The sequence below is a fragment of the Cibotium barometz genome, chromosome 60, assembly GCF_041138505.1.
Source record: "Cibotium barometz isolate CiBa-2024 chromosome 60, ASM4113850v1, whole genome shotgun sequence".
Lineage (NCBI taxonomy): Eukaryota > Viridiplantae > Streptophyta > Polypodiopsida > Cyatheales > Cibotiaceae > Cibotium > Cibotium barometz.
The window spans coordinates 25,546,201-25,566,870 of NC_141105.1; the positions used below are offsets into that span (position 1 = coordinate 25,546,201).

At 39.5% G+C, this 20,670-nt stretch overlaps 1 protein-coding gene across 2 annotated transcripts; it reads left to right on the top strand.

Annotated features, from left to right (window-relative positions):
- Positions 1–3,278: 3,278 nt before the first annotated feature.
- On the top strand, positions 3,279–4,969 carry MDO1 (telomere-capping, CST complex subunit). 2 transcript variants are annotated; one of them, XM_086794137.1, is made up of 3 exons: positions 3,279–3,470; positions 3,559–3,715; positions 4,492–4,969. In XM_086794137.1, exons 1-3 carry the CDS (start codon positions 3,355–3,357, stop codon positions 4,609–4,611), a joined length of 393 nt encoding a protein of 130 aa, XP_086650263.1. In that variant the 5' UTR covers positions 3,279–3,354; the 3' UTR covers positions 4,612–4,969. The 2 variants fall into 2 exon arrangements, with proteins under 2 accessions (XP_086650263.1, XP_086650262.1); XM_086794136.1 differs by having other exon boundaries at positions 3,283–3,470; positions 3,556–3,715.
- Positions 4,970–20,670: the final 15,701 nt, after the last annotated feature.

Consider the following 20,670-nt stretch of genomic DNA (forward strand, 5'->3'; position numbering starts at 1 on the left):
AAGGAGTATGATTAATGGTAGGAACCTACCTAAATCCTTTTGGGTTAAGGCAGTTAACACATGACTATGTGCATTCCTAATAGGATTACAATAAAGGAGGCTGCCAAAGGATGGCTCCATGATTAGTGGTAGGAACCTACCATTAATCATACTCCTGCCGTATCCGCAATGGTGTTACCAAGTGCAAGAATCGCCCCATTGTGGATATGGAAAGGAGTATGATTAATGGTAGGAACCTACCATTAATGGTGTTACCAAGTGCAAGAATTGCCCCATTGTGGATATAGAAAGGAGTATGATTAATGGTAGGAACCTACCTAAATCCTTTTGGGTTAAGGCAGTTAACACATGACTATGTGCATTCCTAATAGGATTACAATAAAGGAGGCTGCCAAAGGATGGCTCCATTATAGGTATAACTGAGTAAGAAACCTTCAACAGCATACTTGAAAGTTTTTGGGTATGAATATTATGTACATGTTTCATATGCTCAAAGGATCAAACTAGGTTCCAAAAGCTAGAAACTCATCTTCTTGGGTTATAGCATGAACTCGAAGGGAAGGGATATCGAATCTGTGACCCTCAGGCAAAGAAGATCATAGTGAGTTTTGTGATGTGGTATTCTAGGAACAACCACCATCAGATGGAGGAGGAGATTCCTTCTTCTTCATCATGCAACAAGGAAATCACTAAAGCAACACAATCTCCACATGAGTAGCATGTGGAGATTGTGTTGCTTTAGTGATTTCCTTGGAGGAGGAGATTCCTTCTTCTTCATCATGCAACAAGGAAATCACTAAAGCAACACAATCTCCACATGAGTAGCATGGGCTTCTTTGCATTTTAATAGAGGTAGCACATACCATTTTCTATGGAAATGGATTTTAAAGATGAAGAACAAGAGCATGATGTTCCACAAAAAGATAAGTCATTCCCTAAGTGGTATAGAAAACATTTGGATGGAGCAAAACCTCCAACAATTGAGGATGCAAGATGTTCCCATATCCAAAAGGTTAGAGGAGAAAATAAAGGCTCAAGAGATTCTTGTGAATTTTACTCTCACGGTAGAGGTACTCAAGATTCAGGAGAGCTACCACCTTTATTGAAGCACAAAGGTTAGAAGAGAAAAATTCGGCTCAAGAGAACCGTGTGAATTTTACTCTCATGATAGAGGTACTCAAGATTCAAGAGCCTACCACCTTTATTGAAGCATAAAGTTTAGAGAAGAAAAATAGGGCACAAGAGAATCATGTGAATTTTACTCTCATGATTGAGGTACTCAAGATTTAGGAGCCTACCACCTTTGTTGAACCACAAAGGAGGATAGCAGCTAACCATTCAAGCATAATATGACTCCATCCTAAAAAACCACACTTGGGACCTTGTAGATCATCCTCCAAGACACACGAGAATTGACACTAATTGCGTTTACAAAGAAAAATTCAAATCTGATGGTACTTCAGAAAAGTACAAGGCACTATTGGTTAAAAAGTTTTAACTTTTAAGAGAATTTTGCTCCTACAGCAAAGGTAAACAATAATGTGCAATGTTCTTACGTTAGTAGCACAGAGGGATGGCATGTTCTCTAAATGGGATCTTCTTTCCCATGGGAACCTCAAGGAGGAGGAGGTATATTCCAAATGCAAAGTTTGTAGGTTACGAAAGGCACTCTATGGGGGCTAAACAAGCCCCATAACCATGGTACCAAAGGGTTGATGCTTACTTTGTGAGTATTTATCTTTTACACAGTCCTTTAGATGCAAATTTTATGTCTTTTATAAGTAGAGAAAGTATATGGTCATTATTCTCTATGTAGATGACCTTATCTTGATAGGGGGATCATCAGAAAAAGAGCTCACAAACAAAGTAGATGCTTAGTGTAGAGTTTGAGTAATGATTGATCTTGGACTCATATATTATTGTTTGGTGATTGAGATTTAATAGAAGCGGGATAACATTTTCATCTCTTAACAAAAATATGTAGGTAAGATAATCAAGGCATTTGGCATGACTAAATGTAAGGTAGTTGATACCCTAATGGAGGTTGATTTGAAGCTTCTCATTAAAGACACTTTAGACCTCATATAAGAAACTAGTTGGTAATCTTCTTATGTGATAGTAGACTAGACCTCAGTCTTTTAATGGTGTTCTGAGCATGTTCTCCAATTAGCCTTTAGAGAATGATTAAAAAGCAAGTATGGACGTGTTGCAATACTACATCCAAGGTACTCAGGAGTACGGCATCACCTATGCTGGCAAGACCCTCAATGGCTTTTTTTACTCAGATTAGGTGGGTGATTCAGATAGGCGCTCAATAACATAGTATTGTTTTTCTCTTGGTTGAGGATGCATTTCTTCAGAAATAGTCCATTGTCACACTCTCATGGATAGAGGCTGAGTACTAAGTTACATGCTTTGCACTATGTGAGGCATTATTGATAGGGAGGATTCTACAAGTTGAGCAATCCTAACGCTACCCATCAGATGAACTCTATACCTTGCACTCCAAATAAGCTTCAAAACATCTGAAGCTTCTTTACACTAATGCCTTCATGAAGATGTCAACAACGACTCAATCCTCTATACTAACATAAACCAAATCTACATCACCTACTAGAACCTTACTCCTCACAAAATAATAATGCATCTCAATGTGCTTTGTCCTAGCATGATACATTGGGTTACTGTACTTTGCTCATGTAACCAAGCTACCTCACATGCCGCCATAGCATTAACCCTTTACTTAACCTCTGTACTACTCAATAAAGAAATCATCCACGATTGCTTCTTACTGCTCTAGCTAGCAGGAGCACTTCCAAAATAGAACATAAAGCTACTAGTAGATCTCATATCTAAGACACTACCGGCCCAATCTACATCGGTACGCATGTACCTATGCCTGTATTCTATCCTCATAAAAAAGTCCATAATGTAATGTGGACTTTATGTCGTCTATCTAAATGTGGCTTCCATGGGGCCTGCACAAACGGACTCACCAATCCAACGGAATAGGTCAAATCAAGCCTGGTGATAGTCATGTGAATCAAACCACCTACTATGTGCATGTGCAAAGTAGGGCCCTTTAGGAGATCACCTATATCTATAGACAACCTTGTGTCTGCTCCAATGGCACTGAGATTGGCTCATCATACTTGGGCAACATATCCAAAGCACACTGTCTCTATAAAATCCAAACCTTGTAACATCCTCCTCGTCTCTCCAGTGTGTATGAAATGGCAACATCAGCATCTGCGTCCATAGGGAGGTTGGGGTAGAATTTGAGATGTGCGAACCACGGGTCAGCCCACTAGTTCTAGTTATTTTAACATCCATCCTCTCTCTAGTGTGTGTGAAATGGCAACATCAGCATCTGCTGCCGTAGTAAAGTCTGGCACCATAGTTCATCTGCGCGAGCTCCAACCCTCCTACCCCTTGTTTGATGCCTCCGGCTCCTTTCGCGTCATGGGGAGGTCACTCTCTCTCTCTCTCTCTCTCTCTCTCTCACTCACACACACACAAACATTGCTCTAAAATGTGTTGGCCTCTGACACGCAGCAGGCTGCAGAGCTACGACATCGAATCCGGCATAGCTGTGATCTCCGAAGAGGATGGCGCCAGCCTGAGAGTGGCCACGCAGCACCTTCGTGACCTGCACCTGCGAACCGGCTCCCTCTTCCAGTTCATCGGAGAGCTCAAGTACTCTCCCCAGAAAGAGGTTTGTCAGTATTTTTTGTACATGGTGTTTTGCTTCTATCTATGTGTTTTTTGGATCTAGGGCTAGCAGGCTTTCTCTCTTGAATGGTGCCATTCCGCTAGGGTATTGTTTATTCAAGTGGTCTGTTCTAGACCACTTTTCTGCATCAGTTTTTTGTCTTTTTTTAAAAAATTGGACTTGAAATGATAGGAAATTGTGTATTTACATCCGGCTTGTGTATAACACACACCACCACCGGCTCAAGGGGCAAGGGTTACACATCCACCTGCAGCTAGCGAGGGTCGAACCAAGGGGCAAGGGTTACACATCCACCTGCAGCTAGCGAGGGTCGAACCAGTACCTCTGGGATATCATTCAGCCTCTTTAACCACTAGACTACATCAGGGCTCATATTAAACCTCCATTTTTATTTATTTTTTGGTGAAGACACTGGAAGGGCATACAGTTTTTTTATTTTTAAATTGTGGCTATCTTTTGAAGGGTAACCTTTTTCTAGCCTTCTTCTGAAGGATAAACACCCCTTGGAAGGGTACCACAGCCTTCAAATCCTAGGCATGGTGCCAAAGTTTGAACCTTGGACCTACACACCGCAGGCTACGGCGCTGCTACAGTCTGCGGGCTTTCTGTCAGGGTTTTTATTCCATCAGGGTTCCTAATCATGCATCCGTTTTTGTTGGGCTACTGCATCAGGGTTTCCTCTCATGCATCTGTTTTGTCTGTCCTGTTTTTAAACTCATGTATTTATTACACTTTGGCCCATCTTTGCAATTGCTTAGATTTTCCTCCAAGCCAGAGTAGGCCGGAATGTGGATGGTATAGACATAAAGCTCTATGACAAGGCCTTGGAGTTGCGTCGCCAATTTGAAGCCAAGTATTCGCGCAACATGCAGAGATGAATATTCATGGCTTATGAGAGCTCATGGTTTGGCAACATGTTCTCTTTGCTGCAGGGGATTCAGAGTAATGGTTCTAGAAATTATCTGTGCACATGTGCAAGCCTACCTAGGATTTTTGTAGAAGATTATCTACTCAGTTGATGATCTGTTCTGAATGCTTGGATACACAATTTTTGCATGTAGAGCATCTCTATGTGTAATCCTTAGTGGCCTATGTGAGTGTGTCACATCTCAATATTTTCTTATGAACTTTTGCTCTACTTAAGGATGTCATTGAAAATGTTCAAAGTTCTCTTAGATGTACACCAAGTAAACTTATTCCCAAAGTGGATGAGCTTGATTCAGCTTATGCTGTTGAATATGATGGTGTGTTAAGACCATGAAATTAGGTATTTGTGAAAATTGATTAAATTATTGTATAAAGCATGCATCATGATTGTGATTGTGTGCTAATTTGAAAAGGTTTAGCTTTCAAAGCATTTATGGCTTAAGAGTTATATATCTTTAAGTTGGAAGTAAAGTGAAAGATACATAATAATGGCATGTTCTAATTGATGTTGATTTTGTTGGTTTCCCAAACATCAAAATGCACCACATGCAAAAGGTCTTTGAGCATGCTTGCCTAATTGGCATGCTTCACATACTATATGCATTCCATCCACTTTCAACTTTAGCAAACCTGTAATAATATTTTGGGCTTGTATATTCTTTAGCTTGCTAAATATTGACATGTCCAATGCATGTATGCCTGCACTTATGTACCATGTGAAAACATTACAGCCTTCATTTCAATCATGCTTACATCAAATGTAAACATTCTGCTAACTTTGTTTCCCTTTGCCAACCAAGCAATACTAGTTATTAAAATCTTGCATAGTTTCCTTGCTAAAATTTTCTACTTTGTATGTCATTTTTTTTAAATAGTCCTTTATGCCCTCATTTGTCATAGTAATATCACTCTTTATTATTTTCACTCTAATTTCTTTGTCATACACCCTGGCCTCTGTGGCTCCCTCTACCTCTAGTGGCCTCTTTGGCTCCCCCCTGCCTCTAGGGTGGTCTCTTCCACATATTTGAAAAGTGGAATCCTGTTGTTGTTGTTGTATCCATGATTCATGTTTCCATATATCGACTTATACCTCAATCTCTAGATTAATATTTTTCCCTCTACCTCTACTTATGTCAATGTAAAAGGTATGTTTGAGGATATAATTTATTCCCAACATCATCTCCTCATTGATCAGAAGAGCTATAAGGTCCTAGAAGTTTGTGAAATTTTCCTGAGTTCAGATAGATGTCTAAAACTAATCATAATCTTTTTCAAGCCCATTCAAAGTGACCGACACCAAGGTATCACCAATATCCTTTTCCCATGAGGAAGTTTATTCCTGAACTTCCACGCTTGGAAATTATTCTTATCTAGCTTGTTGCTCATAATTTATGATGGATTTGTCAAACATTGTTACTTGCAGTAACTTTCACATGCACTAAATGCGGTATTTTGTAGGCCAAATAGAACTTGTAATAACCCTGAAATCTCTAATAATATGTCCATATACATATTATAGTAATCTTGCAATCTCCAATAATATGTCCATATACATACACAAATACCAAAGGTACTATAAATCTATCATGCAACCACTTTATGTGAACTAATCTCTTTAATGTACATCTACCATACATGTGTAGATCCTAAAATCTATGTAGTAGGCACTTCAAATCAGCCATATGCACACAACGTTAGTTTATGCAAAACATGCATAAGAATACTGTACAACTAAAAATTATCATTGTCGACATTTTTGTTGAGTGTTTGTGAAAACCTTGCAAGGCCAAATGGGGACTCACCAAAGAGGGCTTCCTAAGATATGATAGTGTCTCGTCTTATTTATGCCTTTTACTAATATCCTTGACTTGACTAAAAGTAGCTACATGCAAAGATTTACTTTTGAATCAAAGGGAAAGAGATGGAGTTATAGGGCTCCCCAAGATATGATAGTGGCCCCTCCTCTTTGTGCATATTACCGATGTCCTTGACTAGCAACAGCTACCTATAGAGATTTTCTTTCGAATAAAAGGGAATGAGATGGAGTTATCCTTACTACTGTTTTCTTTGCTTGTTTCTTTTGAATCAAAGGGAAGTAATGAAGCTACCCTTTACTGCCACTATCCTTAACTAGCAGCTACATGAAGAGATTTTCTTATGAATCAAAGAGAAATCTTACCCATGTATTACTCGCTTCCTTTGCTTACCACTTGAGCTCGTTAATTTGAATTGACGCGACGAGGAGATGGTGATTTTGAGCTCCTTATAAGCAAAATTCTTCACACACATATAAGAGTAGACAAGCATACAAGAGAGAGATGGATGGATGAATTTTCCACTATCTTCTTTACTTCTCTACAACTATAACATAAAGATAAGAGTATATATGCCATAACTCTAGTAGCCAAAGTGGCTATTATACATAGCTTGTAAACCACTAGTGGCATATCAACCATAATCTCACCAACACCATCATGCCACCAGTGGCATAAGTGCGAAGGTGTCATCCATATATTTGCACTAGTTAAGCTTGATATCCAACTGGCCTCCTATGCCTTGTCTAATCAATGGATGTAAGGTTCCCCCGTTCCAAAAATAGGGAAAACACTTAAGATAGTCCACTAAGTCTTATCTTGGAGAAAATTTCCTACTCATCGACACCTTGACCATGCAGAGATTCAAGGATACGATTCATAGGTAAGACCTGGTTCTATCTCGCAATGGGAGCGTGGTCTTCTAAAAATCAAACCACCCATAGGGTAATTGATCATAGTCTTGATTCCTTAGAGACAACGCTTTTTTCCTCATCCATGCAAGGCACAGCCGTTGGCCTAGTCTTCTAGAATAGAATTGCCGGAGAACCTATTTATCTAACAACGTTGGGCTTTATCTTAATATGTTGGAAAGCCACCCGACTAATCGGGTCCACCCGTCCGTAGGATGGTGCCGTCGGGGTATTCCATTCTCCCACTTTCCACCCTACTCACGCGTCAATTTGTTTTCTAATTAATCCTACCACACTGTTTGACATAAATAAACATGTTCCTTAATTAAGGCCCTTTTCAGAAGGTTTGTTAAAACAGTCTTTTTACACAATATAATAATGCCAAGACAAGATTTATAAAAAAAAAGTTTATACATGAATCAATTTCATACAAGCCAAACCGTCTTTCTTATTCTTTTCCTTTATACCGCCGATGATCTAGAATTCGGCCTTCCAGCCTCTACACGTTGGGTAAAATCCTACGGGACCATACACCTCATCGTCGACCGCTGGCGAGGACTCAAGCCGGCCTGTCGCCCTCTCAGGCTCCATCGCTCGATCCTCCCGCCCCTCAGAGGGATGTCTGCGCACTAGGGTGGGCTAATTCACCGCACTAGCCTGGGCCCTCAAAACTAGGCAGCATCGCAATCACTTGCCTCAATTGGCGAACCTCATTCTCCCAATGGTATGAGGGATACCATGGGCCAACTCCGGACCTTACTAACGTCTCCGTCGTCCGACTATACAAGCACAAGAACGGAGCAGCGTCAAGGCAGGGAGAGTTGTACCTGTACCTTAATTTAACCAAGATAACAATCCATTTACTCACTAAATCATAGGACTAGAATTCATGTTACCTTCTTAAGAAAACAATCCTTTTCATAAAGATTTTAGTATTTCAACTCGAGATTGCCGATAAGACATTCTTTATTAAGGCATATGCTGTTGTTTAAAAGAATACAAACTTTAAATAGTAAATCAATCAAATAGATCACTATTAATAATTAATAGAGAAGCCGGGGCCATACCTCAACCCCTAAGAATGATATATAATTGAAAAACAAAATATGCATATATCTTATAGAAATTTGTCGTTTATCGTTGCCTTTGCTCGTTCACAAGAGCTTTAGAACTTGACATATGAGAATAGAGTCTTCTAATACCTTCTCTTATGATTGAAATCATCCAATCATCCCCAAGCTTTATCTCCTCGTACTCGTATTGTGAGTCTTCTCTCTTTCTAAGGTCTATGGCAAAATAGCCTTCTCTCTATAGGGCTACGGCATACTATTCTTTCTCTAAAAGAAAAGCTATGGAGTTTTGGTCTCTTCTTCCGAAAGACCATAGCAATCTAACCTTCTCTTCTAAGATATTAGATAAGAATGAAGGGATATATACATCTCAAGCTCTAGGATTACTTGTTGCCTTCTTACAGTTTTTCCTGTGTAGAGACCCTGACAGAATGAGCAAATTGTTTTGGCCATAACTCTCTGATAAAAACTCAGAATATGGTCATATAGCCAGTCAAAAGAATCGGAAGGCATCTAGTCTACAAGCCATTTTAGGCAGAATAGGCAAAAACGTCTGTATATAGCCACAAACGCGTCATTTTTAGAAACGTGTTGTTTTTTCCACATTTTTAGTATGCATGGACTCTAAGTATGTAAAAGTACTCTAAATACGACCTCCTATCACCTAAATTCGAATTTCTATTTTTGGAGATACTTATCTCTTAATAGAACTATTCTTATCTTCTTATTTCTTTTAGGATTTTTGGAGCTAATATTTTTATTCTAACACTTTCCTAATGTTTCTATAGAGCCTTATTGTCTCACTCTTCTCTAAGTGCACTCTCTTTCCTTCTTGAAATCTATATTAAAAGAGACACATACATATGTGGCTTGGGAGAGACCTTACAATCTCCCCTACTTAAAAGATTCGAGATATCCTCATTTCGCGAGCTGGGGTAGTATCTAAGTAAATCCTCCTGTCTCTTTCAAATTGGTGTCCCCACCACTAGGTAAAAATCTTCTTTTATCTAAACATTGTTCTTAAAGAGTCCTTTATTTCATGTGCTTGGCTCGTTTTGTTGTGTCTCCAAAAGGTCTTTATTATTCTAAAGTTACTTGGCCTTATTATCCTAATTTCATGCATCCATCCCGAAGTTACGGGGCCATTTTGCCGAGTTCCTTCAACATGGTTCTCTCAAGCACCTTAGTATACCCTACTTGTTCACCCGTGTCAGTTTGGGGTACGGTTGGTTTTGCACTTCAAATTTTGAATCGCCCTCCCAATTCCACGAAGTTTTTTCCCGGGAGTTGAAACCTTGCGTAAAGCAGGGGTGACTTTTACGCCCCCTGCCCAATCATCCAATTCACGAGTTTAACAAACACCATATACCTCTCATATGATATGAACCTTCAAATTCCTTATTCTATACCCCCATGCAGTATGGTACTTAATAAATTATCATGGAAAAACATAAGGGAATCAATCCTTTACGCAATCTAACCTATGATAGCAATTTCATAATCTTAGTATCGTCTTGTAGAACACCTCTATTCATCATGCACATTACTTCACATGAATCTTGCACCAGTCCTCTTCTATTTACTCATAGAAATACTTGTTGATTTCGGTTATCTTTAACCCAGCTATCCCTATTTCTTAACCTAATTTTTGCTCTAGCTCATGATTCCTTGTAGCTAGGGGTGGGCTTGACGTTCCTCTTGAATTAGGAGACCTCTTCTTGATTAACATGGAAGGACTCATGTCCTTCTCGACACTTTTTATATTAAAAAAAAACTTTATCACAGTCTGGCTATAATTTATGGCTTTTGAAATAGAGGATAGTTTTACATTCTTGATGAGGTTATTCAAAGGTAGATTAAGCTTCCAAATGAATCGATGGAGAAGAGTTACCTCATCCATCTCTAGAGCAAATTGGAGAAGTTTAACAAAAGTTTGGTGGTATTCTTTTTGGGTCCTCCTTTTTTGGGTTAGCTCCAAAAATTCATTCATTTTATCCTCTCAAAATCCTAGAGGACAAAACCTTTCACGAAGGTGTAATTTCATGGCATCCCATAACTGATTTTGGTTCTAGTGGGTAGTTAGATTGACAACAGTGCTTCCAACTAATTCGGCATTTCTTACGATTTTTAGACAAGCAAGGGTGAACTTGCTTCTTTCATTGTATCCATGAAAAGTTCAAAACTATCAAATACTTATCATAGTGCCACATCTAAAGGCACTCTGGATTAATATAAATGAGATCTTCATTTTTTGAGAATTACACATCTGGTGCCTTGGGATTGACACATCCAAAGATTATTAGGATTAACACGTCTGAGATGATTAGTTTTCTGAAAATTACACATCTAGTATCTTGGGATTAACACATCTAAGAGCATGATCCTCTGGGAATTACACATCCGAAGTTAGACCCATGTTTGTCTGAGATGGGTTCAAGATCTTGGATGATCGTCCTAGTGTAAAGCATCCAATGGATGGCATCACACATTAACTATTCAAATCTTGATGGAGTTATAATCTTAATAATTTATAATATGCAAGTTAATGAGATATATCCTGAAAATTTCTCTAAACAAGTTTCGGTCCATCCTTCTAGTCATTCAATCTCTCACTAGTTTCTTAATTTGATCACCCTATGTTTTTCCTCACAAAAGGTTTTCTCCCCAATCTTATTTCTCAAATTTATTGTACAAATATCTTGCGTGTGCACTCCCAAGATACAAGCACAATTTCATAGGATGATTGTCTCAACATGTGAGGATATTCAAATCACTTCTATGGCCAGCAGAGATGATTGATTCATCCTGATATGATAAACAATCACTTGTTTTAATCCCTTGATAGTTAATCTTTGAAAAACAAATCCTAGGAACTAAGATCGGCTCTGATACCATTTGTAAGGTTCCCCCGTTCCAAAAATAGGGGAAACACTTAAGATAGTCCACTAAGTCTTATCTTGGAGAAAATTTCCTACTCATCGACACCTTGACCATGCAGAGATTCAAGGATACGATTCATAGGTAAGACCTAGTTCTATCTCGCAATGGGAGCGTGGTCTTCTAAAAATCAAACCACGCATAGGGTAATTGATCATAGTCTTGATTCCTTAGAGACAACGCTTTTTTCCTCATCCATACAAGGTACAGCCGCTGGCCTAGTCTTCTAGAATAGAATTGCCGGAGAACCTATTTATCTAACAACGTAGGATTTTCACTTAATATGTTGGAAAGCTACCCGACTAATTGGGTCCACTCGTCCGTAGGATGGTGCCGTCGGGGCATTCCATCCTCCCACTTTCCACCCTACTCACACGTCAATGTGTTTTCTAATTAATCCTACCACACTGTTTGACATAAATAAACATGTTCCTTAATTAAGACCCTTTTCACAAGGTTTGTTAAAACAATCTTTTTACACAATACAATAATGCCAAGACAAGATTTATAAAAAAAAATATACATGAATCAATTTCATAGAAGCCAAACCGTCTTTCTTATTCTTTTCCTTTATACCACCGATGATCTAGAATTCGGCCTTCCAGCCTCTACATGCTGGGCAAAACCCTACGGGACTATACACCTCATCGTCGGCCGTCGCTGGCGAGGACTCAAGCCGGCCTATCGCCCTCTCAGGCTCCATCGCTTGATCCTCCCGCCCCTCAGAGGGATGTCTGCGCACTAGGGTGGGCTAATTCACCGCACTAGCCTAGGCCCTCAGAACTAGGTAGCATCACAATCACTTGCCTTAATCGGCGAACCTCATTCTCCCAATGGTATGAGGGATACCATGGGTCAACTCCGGACCTTACTAACGTCTCCGCCGTCCGGCTATACAAGCACAAGAACGGGGCAGCGTCAAGGCAGGGAGAGTTGTACCTGTATCTTAATTTAACCAAGATAACAATCCATTTACTCACTAAATCATAGGACTAGAATTCATGTTACCTTCTTAAGAAAACAATCCTTTTCACAAAGATTTTAGTATTTCAACTCGAGATTGCGATAAGACATTCTTTATTAAGGCATATGCTATTGTTTAAAAGAATACAAACTTTAAATAGTAAATCAATCAAATAGATCACTATTAACAATTAATAGAGAAGCCGGGGCCATACCTCAACCCCTAAGAATGATATATAATTGAAAAACAAAATATGTATATACCTTATAGAAATTTGTCGTTTATCGTTGCCTTTGCTCGTTCACAAGAGCTTTAAAACTTGACATATGAGAATAGAGTCTTCTAATACCTTCTCTTATGATTGAAATCATCCAATCATCCCCAAGCTTTATCTCCTCTTACTCGTACTGTGACTCTTCTCTCTTTCTAAGGTCTATGGCAAAATAGCCTTCTCTCTATAGGGCTACGGCATACTATTCTTTCTCTAAAAGAAAAGCTATGGAGTTTTGGTCTCTTCTTCCGAAAGACCATAGCAATCTAACCTTCTCTTCTAAGATATTAGATAAGAATGAAGGGATATATACATCTCAAGCTCTAGGATTACTTGTTGCCTTCTTACAGTTTTTTCTGTGTAGAGACCCTGATAGAATGAGCAAATTGTTTCGGCCATAACTCTCTGATAAAAACTCAGAATATGGTCATATAGCCAGTCAAAAGAACCGGAAGGCATCTAGTCTACAAGCCAGTTTGGGCAGAATAGGCAAAAACGTCTGTATATAGCCACAAACGTGCCATCTTTAGAAACGTGTTTTTTTTCCGCATTTTTAGTATGCATGGACTCTAAGTATGTAAAAGTACTCTAAATACGACCTCCTATCACCTAAATTCGAATTTTTATTTTTGGAGATACTTATCTCTTAATAGAACTATTCTTATCTTCTTATTTCTTTTAGGATTTTTGGAGCTAATATTTTTATTCTAACACTTTCCTAATGTTTCTATAGAGCCTTATTGTCTCACTCTTCTCTAAGTGCACTCTCTTTCCTTCTTGAAATCTATATTAAAAGAGACACATACATACGTGGCTTGGGAGAGACCTTACAATGGAGATGTCTTGCGGATAAGCCACATGGATGGTGTGAATGGTGGCATCTCCAATGGTGGCAAGGGCTTGCTCGAGGTATGTGTAGACTATTTGATATCGTCGAAGGATGCCTTACGGATTGTATTGGTTGTTGTGTGCATGTGACAAAGATAGCGGTAGGTTGACTTCACTCCCGGCGGTTGTCATTCAGTCTCAGGATGGCCGAGAGAAGTAGATCTCAAGTAAAAAATCCATCAGCTCTTTAGCATATCGTCCTTCTAGTCATTGATAAGTTTGATCAGTAAATCCAAATGATGACTTTCAGCCTTGTCTACATATCTTCTTTCTTGACTACACTCCTTCGATCTTTTGTCAGCATTTTGCAATAAAAATGAATTAATTTCACTCTAGTTTGCTAGGTAACAAAGAGCTAGCATATTGTAATACAAATGCATTAATTTCACTCTAGTTGCAAGGTAGCAGAGAATATAGTTTTGACAATGAATGGACCAGCTATTGCAAATATTATGCCATATGAAAGCAATCATTTTTAAAACCAAATAGTCTATCCTCTTCCTACAATTGTATGCTCCAATTTGTTGCTCTTTCCTTGTCTAGTTGCTCCGCCAAAGCTCCTTGGTTTGTAGTGTTAAATCATTGTTTCTTTTCATCAACTATTGTATTAACCCTGTATGACAAAAGAAACTCTCCTGAGCACCTATTGGATTTAGTCATCGTGCTTGGAGGGCCACCACTTCTTTGCTCCTTTCCTCACATCTTGATTAAAACTTTTTTGGAAACAAGTTAGCTAGATCTTATGCTCCTCCTCGTTCTTAATGTTTCTTCTTGTAAAGCAACTTTATCTATTGTGAGCTCCTTAATCTACTTACAAAGCTTTGGAATAACTTGTTTGTGAGTTTGCCAAACAAAGGAGAAGAAGGAGTTTATAAAGCATGCAAAGAAAAGGGAGGCAAATAAAGCGAGAAAATGATTTTAAATATTGTGGTTCATCTCCACTTCATAACTTAAGACATTAAAATATAAACTTTCATAAATTGCTTAGGGAAAGAAGTATCGAAGTCAAAATCCATGCTATTCAGCTTTTGTGAACAGAAGATAACATGGAAGACCTTGAATGAAAAGAGCTTGAAAATTTCGGTGACAAGGATTTGACGATACACTGAATGGTGATGGAGCAACCACATCAAGCATTGATGAGCCCCCCACTATCAATTAGTCAACGATCTAAGGTTGGTAGTGTATATTGGTAGTGTTATTTGGTTATTATTATTTACATCCAAACTCTAAATTTATATGTAACTAGGGGAACAAACAGCACCTTAAAGAAAGTCATGTTCCTTCTAAGCAATAGGAAAAACTCATGCGACAAACAAGCAATAAGAAGAATATCACGGTCAACCAAAGAAACAAGAGAAACTAGGGCTCCACCTAAGAAGTAAGTAAAACCTTACCCTCAACCCAATCAACAATCAGGATCTCATGCTCCACCTAAGTAATGTTATGGGCTACCGCACCTCCCAAGAGAGAAGAACTCTACCCATTCACAGTCGGAAGAAGCAATAGACAACAACTATCATTGGGTACTTACCTGTGTCCTTTCATAATGAGAATTTGCCTTTTATATAAGTGGCCCTTATTCACACTTGGGTGCCTAAGGCCTTGGGTGGCCCTTATTCACACTTGGGTGCCCAAAACTTACTAACTAAGGCCTTGGGTGGCCATTGTCTCAAAATGTACAACTTTTATAGTGCCTTTACATAACACTTATTAATGTCCTCAATTGGAGGAGCACCTTTGTTAGTCTAAAATGATAGGTTCTGTCCTCCTCAGATTACCTAGGTCGAAAGACCTAACCGTCAAACTCGTGTTTGAAGCTTTTTAAGGGTTCTTCGGAATGCTTAGTGGGAAGTCCAGAACCCAGTGTCGACTATGTGTTCGAACATGACATGCATGTATCTCGGAAGAAACCTTAGGCGATGATAGTAAGCATCATGCCTCTTTTAGTTGAGCCTCTATTCATGTCAAAGAGCAAAGCTACTCCGCCTTAAACCATCATGTCTTTGCTTTGGTTGATCGATGAGAACTATGATCAACTTCATGAATCTCACAGCAGCTACTATATCTAGATCCAAAATTGTGTGCCATGCTCGTATCCATGTGAGCAATTTGTTATTCGTTGACTTATTATATCCTGGAATGTGGATAGCGAGAAGTGGGGGAAGTTGTAGTAGACATGAGAATCCCATTTCTTTACCTTGTGGAATTGGACTGTAGTCAAGCGCCTTTTGAGTGGCATGAATAAGGGATCCACTCGTTGTGTTCGCACGGGGAGCACTGGTACTAATAACTGTATTCTAGGACTCCTTGCGCCATTCTGGCTGTATGCGAAAATCCTCCAAGCAAGGGTTGGTATCATCTTTTGGATTGCCGTATAGCCACCCCTTGTATGCACTGGTGGGTGTTGTTCATGCCATCTGCGGAAATAATAGATGTTCATGAATGTGACAATTCTGATCTCCAACAGATCAGCCAAGTGCGAATTGGCCAGCTTGAGCCACATTCTCCCAGAATTTCCCTTCTCCTCCCATCGGTAAATATCTCTTCTAATTCTGGCATTCGGGCTCCGGAACTTGGGGGCGAGAGGCTAGGCTTGTTAGTTTTCATAAATTCTTGGAGGTCACTTATATCGTTGGTGGTTATATTAGGATATTCTATATGCTCTTTATCAAAATTAAAAATCACATTAGTGAGCATAGCCTACAAATGCTTATGGACATTTCAATAAAGTTTTATAATACCAAAAGGATAATATAATGTGGATTCGGAGAGTTTTAGATGATGATGGGTATTATATACTTCAATCCAGCCATGGCTAATAACCCATTGGTAGCTTCATGCAACAACCTCGTAATTGGCCGATGTCATTGGGATATCATTTGGTAGAAACAGATGATATCATCTCGTATAGTTGGCCAATGTCATTGGGATATCATCTGGTAGAAACAGGTGGAGTTTATCGACACTGTCATCCAAGATGTCTAACTGTTATAGTACCCGACACCAAGTACAAAGGTTTAGCACTATGGGATGTAAGGGGAAAAAGAAAATATCAGTTGGGTCAATTAGAACTATATCCCCCCATAGGATTCCCATCATTATGGTGGCTTTACATCCCTTTCTGTATTTTGATGAATTAGGGTTAGGTCTCCTAAACTGAGGTCTTTGGTTAAGTTAATTTCATATTGAAGAAGAGAGGGGGTTAGTGTAGATAAAAACAATGTTGAGGAAGGGCGGCCCAAGGAGTAACTAGCAAATGAACCTATCTCTGAGGCACATTTGATGAGTTGGCATAATTCATCTGGTTATTTAGTTCTTGAGATCTTTGTTGGAGGGCGAGCTGGTGTTCTAGATCCTATATTTTGGAGTCTTTGGTGGTAATAAGTAGTGTGGAGATGGTAGCTTCCCACACATCTCGAGCAGCCAGATCTGCATATCTTCTTGTAGCCTCCTGCGTTGCAATCTTGGAAGCTATAGCTTGAACATTAGTCTCTTCAAGTTTCCTTTGTCTCTCCTCTGTCAAGCTTCGTCTTGTAGTTGCTGGTGTACATCATGCTCAAGCACCTATTGTTGGCTAATTAGCATCTGATCTATTTCTAGGGACTTTGCAGTGATCACCTCATTAAGGGCTTTCAATTCTCAGCATGTGCTTTGTTCATTTGCTCTCTTTTTGTTTGAAGGCTTGCCGAGCGTGAAGTAGTTGTGCGTGAAAGGTTAATCCGTGAAGGGTTAGCAAGTGAAAGGTTAGTTCGTAAAGTGTAAAGACATGAGGGCTTAAGCCCCATGAAAGGCTTAACCCGTGAAGGGGTTAAGCCGTCGAAAGGCTTAACCCATGAAGGGCTTAAACTGTGAAAGGCTTAACCCATGAAGTAGCAAAGTGTTAATTCGTGAAAAAGCAGGTTGTGTTGTGATGATTATTAGCATTGATGGGTAGCCTATGATGTATGCAATTTAATTTTAGCCATTTACTGTATTTTCCCCCAAACCCAATATTTTCAGTTGACTCCGTGAAATAGCAGACTGCTATTTTACGAACCATTCCCGTATGCATTTATGATGAGATTTGGTGGGTGACAAGATGAAAATGAGGTGTATGAAAACTAGAAACGACACAAATGCAGGCAATGCGTGCGTAAGCGTAGAGACGATTTAATGAAAAACGAATGAAAATTTTCCCATAAAAAAACGAATGAAACTATCAAAAGTGTGTGAAGAGCTCCTACCTGGGAATCGATGGTCACAAGAAATCAAGTGAAGAACACTGATGATCAAACGCACTCCAAAAGACGATGCAAATGAGGATGCCAACAAGAAGCGAAGGAAGCCGGTCGATGAAAAATGACAAAAAACGAGAAAAAAGATGTATTTATGATCTAGCCATCGGCCCCCGTCGGCCATCTTAATTGGGTATGCCACATGTCTACCCATGATTCGTGGAGGTTTTTTTACCGTTTCACTACGTGAATTGGCATGAGTCGGTTCACGCGTGAAACATTTTGAAGTGTTTTACGACGTGAAAAAATCTTGAGCATTTCACGACGTGAACTAGCCTAAACTAGTTCACGACGTAAAACAGCTTGTACCCTTATGCATGCAAATATTGATACCCTATTGTTTTCTATATACTCAAACAATTCAAGGCAATATGTTATGCATTCTAAGGAGTATAAGTGTATACGTAAAATGAATAAACATGTTTCACGGCATGAAAAGCATACCCCTTTACCTTGTACCCAATTGTTGGAGTTGGGTACCCCTCGTCATCCTCCTTTCTTTTACTGCCACGAAAACCAATGTTGTACTTTGGAGCCTGTGGGTATGTGTTGTTGCAACCGCTTAAGTTTTGAGTGAGAACTTTAGATTTTTCCCTCCATCCAGTGGAGGAGTACATCCACCAAATCTTGGTGAACCTGTTTTACTTCCTGTGCATGATGTGAGTGCACGTCTCTCTTACCCTGGTCGACGGCTTGGTTCAGCTTTTCCTCCTGGGTGGATTACATTGGCGGTGTTGCTCTCCCTTGATTACTTAGTTGAATTTGTTTCTTTTTCTAGATCAACTTTGGTGCTTCCTGAGCACTTAATTTAGATGGGACTTGGTCCTGTCTGTGCTTATGGTACTCTTTTGTTCTTCTGGAAGTACATGTGCAGAAGTAGGTTTTGGATTTGTTTTTGGTACCCATACCATTTCGTTTCCTTTTTGATAATAGCCATGTTCCCTAGTAAGTCTTTTCAGACCCACTGCTGTTGAATGCTGTGAGTTGTGTGTGGGCTTGCTTTTTGAATACAGCTTCTTGTCCTTGTCTGGCTTTCCTTATCTCTTACTTGTAGCATGTCTTTTTTGCTTTGTTATCCATGAGGCTTTATCTATCTCATAGTATCCTTGTGCTTGAAGCTTGGGCCTTGGGAACCCACTCTTTTTTACTTGGATATTTTTATGCCTTTGCTTTGGTTCTCTTGAAGAGGGATGACCTTTCGATGTGGATGCTTGTTATGTTAAGCCTTCTGTTTTTGGTGGCATGGGAGATTCTATGTTGCATGTCACTGCATGTTTCCCTTATTCAATGGACTCCATAACGGCATGGTGATGGTGTCCTTGTGCCATCATTGAGTTATACTTCTCGTTTTGCCCATTGGATGTGGTAGTTGCTAACGTAAATCCAGGATCATCAAAGAAGAATTTCCTATTCCATGGTTCCTACAGGCATAACAAACACCTTCCCGACCAAGGGATTATTTTCTATTGAGATGTTTATATTTAAAAGTCCTATTGTATATGTAACAGATGGATGCACACTGCGAACCTGTGCATTAGTTGCCTCTAGGGGGGGTTTGTTTAAGGCTACCCATGTCTCGTAGGAAATCAAGTTATGACTTGACCCCATATCAATTAGTGTGATGCTTGTTGTGCGACCCTCCTTTGTAGAGACTTTTACACTGAGTCGTGCTGCAAGTTCAATATCCAAGTCATCCTTGTCAAACAAGGTGAGTGAAGCCATATTGGTAGCGTTCTCCCATTGGAGTCTTTGTTTGCTTTGGCTTCCCTTACCTTGGATTCCTCTTGAGCTTGTTTGATCTTTTCCTTGACTAGCTCCTTCTTTTGTTTTAGGAGATGTTCTTGTGTGAGCATTTCCTAGGTCAGAGGTCCTTAATATTTCTTGAGTTTGCTTCCGTTGATATACCCTTCCATTTCTACACCGATAGTTTCAATCCAAACTGACCCTTGAGGGGTGATTTCGGAGACTCTAAAAGGCCCTAACCCTCTGTATTTTAGTTTCTTTTTCTTGGTGCTTCCCACACCATTAATGAGGACGAGGCCCCCACTGTTTTTTGTTCTTTTTGTGTTTCAGGTTATGGTCAAACCAGTGTTTTTTCCATAGTTTTTTCACCATAAGCCCATGCAAGGCAATCAGTCGGGTTTCATCAAGTTTCTCCAAGTCAACCAACCTCTCAACTAATGCATTTTCAGTGAGCCTTTCTTGTATGGCAAATTCACAGGCTTGGAACTAAAAATTCCAAACGCATTATCGCATTAATGCCATAAGCTAGATAAAAGGGAGTGTATCATGTTGCTACCTTATACGATGTACGATAGGCCCATAGTGTTGCCGTCAGCTTGTGTTCCCAATCCGTGCGACTAGATTCTAGGGTTTTAGTTAAGATAGCACATAAAATCTTGTTTGTGCTCTCTACTTGGCCATTTGCTTGTGGGTAATAAGGTGATGATTTGCGATGGACTACAAGGAATCCTATAAATAATTGTTCAATCACCTCATTAATGAACTTTGAACCCCGGTCACTAACTAATTCGAGTGGGCAGCCAAATCTAGAAATGAACTTGTAATGAAGTAAATTTGGTTGCACATGCGGGATGGGGCCTATGCACTTGGGCTTAGGGTCATTTATATGTGTACTTTTGGGAGCCTTGGGCTATATTAGACATAGGGCTCATGGACATTGTACCTTTTTTTATCATACACTCTATAGACATCTATGTCTTCTTGGTGCCAATGCTCACGCTTTCATGGCCTTCTTGGCTATTTCCTTAGGATGGTGACCCACACCCATGTTGTCACTCCATGCTTTGAGTGGCCAACCCTAGTTTCTTGTAGTGGTATCAAAGCTTTTGTTTTGATCCATTTTTCTTGAATTTTC

Bases quoted from the DNA above. Each gene is read 5' to 3' on its own strand.
- MDO1 (XM_086794136.1), top strand. From the start codon at position 3,355: ATGGCAACATCAGCATCTGCTGCCGTAGTAAAGTCTGGCACCATAGTT. The intron at 3,471-3,555 runs GTCACTCTCTCT...TCTGACACGCAG, and splicing joins TCCTTTCGCGTCATGGGGAG to CAGGCTGCAGAGCTACGACA. The intron at 3,716-4,491 runs GTTTGTCAGTAT...GCAATTGCTTAG, and splicing joins AGTACTCTCCCCAGAAAGAG to ATTTTCCTCCAAGCCAGAGT.